At 34.8% G+C, this 9613-nt stretch overlaps 2 protein-coding genes across 2 annotated transcripts; one reads left to right on the top strand and one right to left on the bottom strand.

The window, feature by feature from the left end:
* LOC130825472 (uncharacterized) lies at positions 1–5184 on the bottom strand. The gene is made up of 4 exons (XM_057690718.1): positions 4999–5184; positions 4087–4334; positions 3204–3411; positions 1–2911 (listed from the first exon to the last, which is right to left on the bottom strand). Exons 1-4 carry the CDS (start codon positions 5068–5070, stop codon positions 2789–2791), a joined length of 651 nt encoding a protein of 216 aa, XP_057546701.1. The 5' UTR covers positions 5071–5184; the 3' UTR covers positions 1–2788.
* A 1232-nt stretch (positions 5185–6416) lies between these two features.
* Positions 6417–7338, top strand: LOC130824929 (uncharacterized). Its single transcript, XM_057689952.1, has 2 exons — positions 6417–6983; positions 7099–7338. Exons 1-2 carry the CDS (start codon positions 6417–6419, stop codon positions 7336–7338), a joined length of 807 nt encoding a protein of 268 aa, XP_057545935.1.
* The last annotated feature ends 2275 nt before the right edge of the window (positions 7339–9613 follow it).

The following is a 9613-nucleotide window of genomic DNA, read 5'->3' on the forward strand; positions in this document are numbered from 1 at the left end:
AGTGCGTCTTGCCAAACAAAAAGAAGGTCGTCGGATGTAGATGGGTTTTCACGATCAAGTACAAGTCAGATGGCACTATTGAAAGGTACAAAGCTCGACTGGTGGCGAAAGGGTACACACAGACATATGGAATTGATTACTCAGAAACCTTCTCTCCGGTTGCTAAGCTTGATACAATTCGAGTTTTGTTCAGCATTGCAGCAAATCTAGATTGGCCTCTTCATCAATTTGACGTGAAAAATGCGTTTCTACATGGAGAACTGCAAGAGGAAGTGTACATGGAAGCTCCACCTGGGTTTACATCAGAATTCTCAGAAAACGAGGGGTGCAGGTTGAGAAAAGCACTGTATGGGTTGAAACAATCACCGAGAGCATGGTTTGGAAGATTCACCTCCGCGATGAAGAGATTTGGTTACCGTCAAAGCAACTCAGATCACACTCTGTTTCTCAGACGCAGAGGAGGGAGAATTACATGCCTGATAATATATGTGGATGATATGATCATTACAGGGAATGACAAAGAAGAAATAATCAATCTCAAGGAGAAGCTGTTCCTAGAATTCGAGATGAAAGATCTTGGCAGACTGAAATATTTTTTAGGGATTGAAGTCCTCAGATCAAACAAGGGAATCTTCATATCTCAGAGGAAGTATGTTCTAGACCTGTTAGCTGAAACAGGTATGTTGGACTGTAAGCCAATCGAGACACCGATTATGGTGAACCATGGACTTCAGATGATTGAAGGAGGGAAACTCGCTGATCGAGTGCAGTATCAACGCATGGTGGGGAAGTTAATCTATCTAGCTCACACTAGGCCTGATATTGCATACGCAGTAGGAGTAGCTAGTCGGTTCATGCACAAACTGCAGGTTCAGCACATGGATGCAGTCTACAGGATTCTCAGGTACCTCAAAGGATGCCCTGGAAAAGGAATCTTATATCAGAAGAATGGACACCTTGATCTTGTGGCGTATACAGACGCTGACTGGGCAGGAGATAGAGATGATAGGAAGTCAACATCAGGCTACTTTACGTTAGTAGGAGGAAACCTAGTCACGTGGAGGAGCAAAAAGCAAAAAGTAGTTGCCATGTCTAGTGCAGAAGCTGAATTTAGGGGTGTAGCAAAGGGAATCACAGAAGTCCTGTGGCTGAGGAAGTTATTAACTGAACTAGGATTCCCACCTAAAAGGAGCTGCGAGTTGTACTGCGATAATCAAGCAGCTATTAATATCTCAGAAAATCCCGTTCAACATGATCGTACCAAACATGTAGAAGTAGACAGGCATTTTATAAAGGAGAAATTAGAAGCTCAAATAATCAGGCTTCCGCATGTTAAGTCCAAGGACCAGCTAGCAGATGTTCTTACAAAGGCAGTTGGAGCTCAGTTTTTTGAAGAAGTTTTATGCAAGTTGGGTGTTGGTGACCCTACGACCCAACTTGAGGGGGAGTGTTAGATTGTAACAGTTATTCATATAGGGTAGTTATGTTATTAGTGGAGTTTAGTGGAGTGGTTACTAGGAATGTTAGGAGCAGTTACCTTGAGTATCTTGTATATAATATCATCATCAGTGTTGAATGAATGTAACAGAAACAAAAAAGGAATTAAAAACAATAATCAGAAACATTCAAAACCACACCAAAAACTTGGTGATTAACTTAAAATCACAAAGCAGCAAATAGCCGTTTCACATTGAATCGAGGATCACTCAAAAGAACCACTTTGTTATTACGAGGGAAAGACTTTACATCAAAACTGGCGCTGAACCTGAAATTCAGGTAGCCCTTTTAATGATACAGAGGTACTGTTATGTTGGCTTAGTCTGCCACTCTGTTTTAATTTAGGTCATACTTGGATTAGGTATAAATATTTAAGGGGTAAAAAAAAGTCAAAGTAAGAAAACGAAGTTGATAAATGAGAAATTAGTGAAATTTGATTATTGTAGAGGTGGAAGAATGGTTGCAAAGTAAAGAAGAATGAAGAGAGCTCTCAATTTTGTGGGGTAAGTATTTATCCTAGGGGAGGGTGGAGAAATATATTACCTCCATAATAGGGGAAATCATCTTCTTTTTTCTTTTATTATTTTTATTTCATACTCATTTTTCCTTCTTCACAGCTATCTCAACTACTTCAAATATCTCTATTTGCTTTCATTTCATTAGTTTGACTTTATTTCCCCCTTAAATATTTACACCCAATCCAAGCATGCCCTTAGTATTGATAATAACCACTGCAACCTTCCATCACATTCTCAACTATACAAATCCTTCAAAACTATACTTTTCATCTACGCCATTAACTTACGACTAGCCTAAATAGGGATTAGGGAAGCACCAATACTAGCATTTCTAAAAGGGTTGAACTCCCCCATGGAATCCAAGCAAGACAATATTAGCTATTCCAAGGTCTAACCTCATTTTCTAGTGTTGAGAGGTTTTTATAATTCTGTCCTAAATAATTGTCACGAATATCAAGATATTTTGACTTGCCTTGTACATATCAAATAAAGCCTAAAAATTGGAAAGAAGACCATTTGGAATTTAAATCTTCAACAACAGGGTTTTTTTGGACTTGTTTGCTTAATGTTGTTAAATTTACCAAAGCCTAAACGTATTTTGCATTCTGACTTGAATGAATGTAAAGAAAAGTCTTTCATCCACATTGTGCATTGTTGTCAGTAACTTTAATCAAAGTAATGTACAACATCACCTTATACATTTAAATCATATTTCCAAATTTGCACCCAGAAGGCACCAAATGTCTAGTATCCAAAAATGATGCTTAATTGGATCAAGCAAAAACTACATCGCTACGAAAAACATACTTGACCCCTTTGGTGACATACCGAGCTTCATGCAGCATACACTTGTCTCCATGGATATGAACAAGTGCCATCCCCTCAGCTGGAGCCACCTGCATATGAAACCCTATCGTGTTAGCCATAGATACATTCAAAATATGTGGGTGAAAAATAAGGAGGTCATAAGAGAAGAAAGATAAGTAAGATGATTAACAGAGGTGGTGGAGATTGGGGTTGGAGGATGCAGTTGGGTAAGACTTCCCTTCAAGGAGTGTAGTAATATCCCTTCACTCGCTAAGGTGATAATACATTCCCCCATAACTCCTCCATCCTCCACTAGTTTATTCGTTCTATTTTCTCTTATTATTGCCCTGAACACAAGCATGCGTGAAAGAAACAACACACCTCAGCTACCACACTGTTCCTTGAACCGTAAAATACTGTTTCACCTCCTACTAAGGGGTTGGAGTTGCTTTGACTCTTGACATCATTCTTGCCTTTGGATTGAGTACTTCCGCTTAGGTATATCAACAGTGTATAGTATGTGCATTTTCCATCTCCAAGGTCAACACTTTCATCAATATGACGTCCAAAACTTTGACCGGCTTTGTATCTGGTAAATTTAAAGCCAGTTTTATTTTAATAAAGCATCCACAGATGATTTTAGTGCAAGAAAATGATACATTAGTTCCAGTATCAAGGCTATCAACAGAGTGACATTAGCATATTATAATACCATCAACAGAAAATCCCTTCCCCAAGCCCCCAAAGGGGGAGGGGGGAAGGATATGACATTTCCCATGGTAAAAAACAAATATCTGAAGAGTAAAAAATCAAGATTTTCAGAGTACAAAACAATAAATGATAATCTTTTTTCTACAATTCCGTAAAAATTAAATTGTCCCTTGATTCACTAGATACAGTTTTATGATGAGTTGAGAATCAAGATATAGAGTAGAAAACAATTCATGAAAATCAAATGAACATATCATACTCATCAAGTTATCTTACAACCAAGAATCAGTGTCACAAGGGAAACCCTATCCAAGTCTAGGAAATTCAATGATAGATGATTAAAGCAATGGAAATTTGAACATCAGAACCTAATGTGTTTTCAAACATTATTTGCTGGAAATTATTCAAAGTACATGAATTCAACATGTTCTATCCACCAAAAGGGAGGAGTAGGGATCTAAGTAGCAAACGTCCTACACAATACTATCAAGTAAATCTTCTTCTTGCTGAGAATTTACCATAATTATTGAGCAGAAAAAATAGACAAAAAAACCTGTAAAATCTGATATTCGGATTTAGCCCAACAGCAATTTTCCCTCGTATTTTGATATCTCTAAACAATTTGCTAAGTCCTGACTCCCAAATTATATTAGCAAGATTAGGATCATTCACGGAGATGCGGTCATTGTCTCTGTAAGCTTCACCTTTAGCTGGCCCAAGGCTCCCTTGATGCACAAAACCAAGTGACTCGGCAATTTTGATAAATTCCTTTGACTCAAATGATGTGAAGAAATTTGGCACCTAAATAATTTAAATAAGATCACAGTATTGGAATATATCATCAAGTAAATGTTTAAATTAACCCATAATACAAGCTGCCATTAGCCACCTAGACTAATCAGACCCAGATCTAGCAAAAGACACCAGTATACAGCAAATGGATAAAAATTTTGCTACTCAGACTCAGAAACTAGTGAAGGACACCAATACATCCATAATCCATACATGTTCAAGAGCCAAGCACATCCATTTTGCAAAACTTAAATGCCTTTATATCTCAAAACCCAGAAATTCTCCATTAAAAATGCCTTTACATATCCAAAACCCAGAAATTCTCAGAACAGAAAATTCAATTATCATGTCAAATCATCTCAACCCATCAAAAGGGAATACCCAGTGTTTCAAAACATGAAATATGTTTCTAAAATTCTTATCAATCATCTAATTTTAGCTCAACCCTAATAAAGAATGCAACCTAAAAAGCAACTACTTCCACAAAATTGCACCAAATTAAACTCCCACTATTGAGTGATCAATTCATGTTATATATAGGAAAAACAGCTCCACAAATATATAGTCTGTACAATTCAATAAACATTCAAATTCACATACAGAGAACACACATAAATAAGAGCTTCAATTTAACATAAAAATCTAAAAAGGGATAAAAGAAAAAAGATATTACAGCGATAAGATCATTTCCTTTGAGATAATTGGCTTGGAGTTTGTACTTGGGTTTGATTATGGGCCATTCCATTTTTTGATCTCCTTACACTGCTTTCTTCTTCCTCTTTACTTTGTTTTTCCTTCTTCCTCTTTTTTGTTCCTATTTTATTGAACGGGTCAAGTTAAATGGGTGGGTATATCAAGTTAGTTCTCAAACATGAAATTTTGACATTTAAAGTTCTAGAAAATTGTTAATAATAAATTAATTTATGTTTGATTAGCTAAATATAAACCCACATACTAGCATTATTTTTTTTTGTAAATAAATTTATTTATTAGGTATATTTGCTAAAAATAAATTGATTTTTTTTGTTTATAATAATCTTTAAAATTTCTTTATAAGTCAACAATTAGGAATAACAAATAGTTGTGTTTATTTTAAGCAATTATATTGAATAGGTGTGTTAACTTAAAAATAAATAATAATATGGTTTACTTTCAGTGGATCGAGCAAAGTTTAATTTATTTTTTACAATTTCCCCTATATGAAAAACATAGATCGTTGTATGAGAAGGTATCAGATACGTCTTATTCATATATTAGACTTTAGATAGTCTATTTAATACTCCCTCCTATTTAGGATAAGTGTCTCATTTGACTTTTCACGGATTTTAAGAAAAGTCAAAATGGGACCCTAAGGATAGGAGAGAGAGTAGTATTATGGGTTTTTAATTGTAAGGATTAAGGAATTAATGATTCCCACCAGTTTCAAGCACTTTCTAGCCCAATTTAAAAGATGTTTTTTTGGGACCAAAAGTTTGAAATTTTTTTTCAGTACAACGCCAAAATTACATCGATCATCTAATTAAGTTCGGAATTACATAATTAAGTCCTACGTTTACAATAATTTTTGGAAATTACATAAATTTCTCAAGAGTACTAAGAAAATTAAATACATCAGTTACGGTATCTCAGAGAGCCTTCTCAATTCTTCAACAGCTTCGGTGTAGTTGCAGTCATTACTGATCATTGCGATCATTGACTTCAGATTTTCCAACTTACCAAAATTACGCATTAATAATTTCTTAAATAGCCTCCAAATTATAAACAACCAAATTTTCAAAATGAAAAATAATCATCACATTACCCAAATTTATTTGAAACCCCAAATTAAAATGTCCAAAAGTAAGGAATTCAAAAGGAAATTAGAAACTGCCGCCAATGCAAGAAACTAATATTGGTGTCTGGCGCCATTAATTCAACCAAAATTTCAAAGCACACAGCAATCAAACTAGGAGGGGCATAAATTGAGATTAATGGGTAATAGGCGGCAAAAATGAATTGTCAAACAGAAAAAAAATTCAATCATTACATGAAAAAATAGAAACCATAAATAGACAATGACAATGGTCATTTATTACACATTCATCTAAAACAATGGCTCCTACAAAAAACTTAAGTACACAACAAAGAGAACAAATAATGCAGAAGCTGCTGTCTGCATTAAATAAGAAGGGCAAACCAGTGCTAGGCACAATCAATGCACTTGCGATTGAGTTTCAAGTGTGTAGGAAAACAATCACATGTTTGTGGAATGATGTCAAGAAGCAGATGACAAACAACACCACAGTGATTAACCTCAACAGTAAGAGAGGGGGCAGAGAAGCAGCAAACAAAATCAAATTCGATGAAGAAAAATTTAAGGCCATTAAATATGAACTCAAGGGTACTCAGCATTTAGTAGCAAAGCAGATGGACGTGTCACAATCAATGGTGTGTAGGTGGAAGAGGAACAAAGTCATGAGAAGGCACACAAATGCAATCAAACCGACTTTGAATGAAAACAACAAGTTACACAGGTTAAGCTTTGCATTCTCTAAATGTGAATATGATGAAAAAAATGATGCATTCAAGTTTAAGCCATATACTAACGTTGTTCACATAGATGAAAAACACTTCTATCTAACCCGAGAGACACAGAGTTATCATTTAGCTCCGGGTGAAGTAGAACCACATAGAGAGTGTCAATCAAAAAGGTTCATTCCAAAAATCATGTTTATGTGTGCTATTACAAAGCCAATATTTACAACTGAAGGTGATGATTTTTTTTGATGGTAAGATAGGCATTTGGCCATTTATTACACAGGAGCTAGCAAAAAGAAGCTCAAAGAACAAGAAAAGGGGAGAGTTGGAAACAAAACTAATACAATCAATCACAAAAGAGCATATTAGAGCAATGTTTATCACTAATGTGCTGCCAACCATAAGAGCAAAATGGCCTGCAGGATTGTCAAAGCATATTTACATTCAACAAGACAATGCCAAACCGCATATAGCACACAATGACAGAGAATTTTAGAAGAGGCAATGGAAGATGGATTTAATATACAATTAGTGCAACAACCTCCAAATTCCCCTGACATGAACGTGCTAGATCTAGGTTTTTTAGATCAATTCAAGCTTTGCAATATTAAAAATCTGCTTACAATGTAACAGAATTACTTAGGGCTGTGAATAATGCATTTCAAAATCTAAGTCCACAATGTTTAAGGTTTGTATTCATCACTTTACAAGCTTGTATGATAGAGGTCATGAAAAGACAAGGGGGGTTTGACTATCACATTCCTCACATGAACAAAACAAAGGCAGTAAGGGAAGGGACTTTACCAGATTACCTGAGTTTTGACAAACAATTGGTTGTTGATTCACTTCAACATTTATTCACAAAGCTAAGTACAGAAAAAATGAATCAGCTTGTGGAACTGATTGGCTATGCAGGGGGGATTGATCAAGGGGATTTGAATGTAGAATTATCAGAAAACAGCAACAACCAATCTCAACGAATTTCAGCAGGAGCAATAGAAATCAGCATATGAACAACAGAACAGCAACCAACAAAATTTTTTGGGACACACAGTAAAGCATCAACAGCACAGAAAAGCAGCCAACACAACCTTAACCAACACTGCAACATGTTTCAAATGTAAATTCCTTTTGACTTTGGACATATTTTTGGGATCTTTAACATGGGATGTTTCAGATGCAAACAACAAAAGTTTTATGTTGTTTTCAATGAAACATTTTTATTCAAATATACATTAATGAAAAAATTGGTTGTTTTAGTACTCTCAGGTAAACTTATTTGTTTTTTTTTGAAATCATTGAGTGGAAAATCGAACATCTTTGTGCATTAAACGTTGGAAAACAATCCAAACCCCCTTTGTTCGATTTTATGGTGGCTAAAAATGCTCTCACTTACAGATCACAGAGCAATGAAATAAAATGCGTACAAAAAACGTTTAAATTAAAAATCATCATCAGTCAAAATGAACATGCACCAACAGGAACAGAAACTCACTTGAGAAAGGACAGTATTCGAAATCAGTATTCGAAAAAATCATCATCAGTAAAAATCATTATCAAGCCAATCTACTTCTTCACAATCAGTATTCGAAAAAACAACATCAATGGAAGAATATTCACGATTAGCATACATATCAGGCTCAGTTGTGTAAATGGGTTCACCTTCAGAGTCAAGTTCTCTTCCCCACTTAGGATCAGTCTCAACAGAAGTTGAGTCATCATAGTAATCAAAAGCCAGATTTAGGGTTTTCAGAGAACAACACGAAAGAACTTAAGGAAGAAGGTGAAGCTTCAACCCAGAATTAGGGTTCTTAAATGAGTACAATACGAATACGGCAAGAAGAATGGGGACGGGTAGGGTTTTAGGTTTAAAAAGGGAGGGAGTGTTTAAATGGGTGGGTATGTTAATAAGGATTTAAGAATGTTGATTAATTAAAAGGGAGGGAAAATTAGTATTGGTAATGGAGGGTATAATTTAAAATAGGATAAACTACTAAGGGCATAATAGTCAAAAATGCATACCAAAAATAGAAATGAGACAATTAAGGTGACTTGACCATAAAAGAAAATGGGACACCTAAGCTAAATAGAAGGGAGTATATATTATGAAATATGGACTTTTTGTTTGAAGTCGTCTCGCCAATATACGCTCTCTCACAAGAGTAGCTCAAAGAAAAAACAATTTAAGTAGTGTTTACTGAATCTAATTTTCAAAATATGTGTCTTCTTGTCCGATGTTATGATATGTGGTAGATTGTTGTTAGTATCAATGGGCTAGATTAAAATTGGTCAAAAAGTTAACAACAAGACTTTTCTCGCTGCTACTGTCAGCGAGCAAAACCTTCATATTGACGTTTTGACAAACTGAATTATTTACATGTTCGTTTTTATTAAAAACAAACTAACTAAAAGTGAATTTTAAATATTTTACCGTTGTATTATTTTTAAACTAGTTGTTGCTTTATTAGCTCTAACTAACAACAAGCAAGTATTTTATAAAAACAAATTAAAATTTCTAGCTTCATTCCATAAGCCTTTTATCGAGTAGAAACAACGCATTTGCAAAACTACTCTTTAAAACCCCACTATTTTTCGCATAAAAAACCATAATTAATTAATAATAATTACATAAATAGTTAATAAATAATAATAATAACGATAAATACATGAGTGGTTAAGTTACTTCGCATCGCGTTACAGGTTAATGTCAGTTTTAGCATGAGCGGCGTATAACGTATGTATAAGATTTAAAATTTAAAATTCAAAAAAAA

This window comes from Amaranthus tricolor, chromosome 10 (genome assembly GCF_026212465.1).
Source record: "Amaranthus tricolor cultivar Red isolate AtriRed21 chromosome 10, ASM2621246v1, whole genome shotgun sequence".
Lineage (NCBI taxonomy): Eukaryota > Viridiplantae > Streptophyta > Magnoliopsida > Caryophyllales > Amaranthaceae > Amaranthus > Amaranthus tricolor.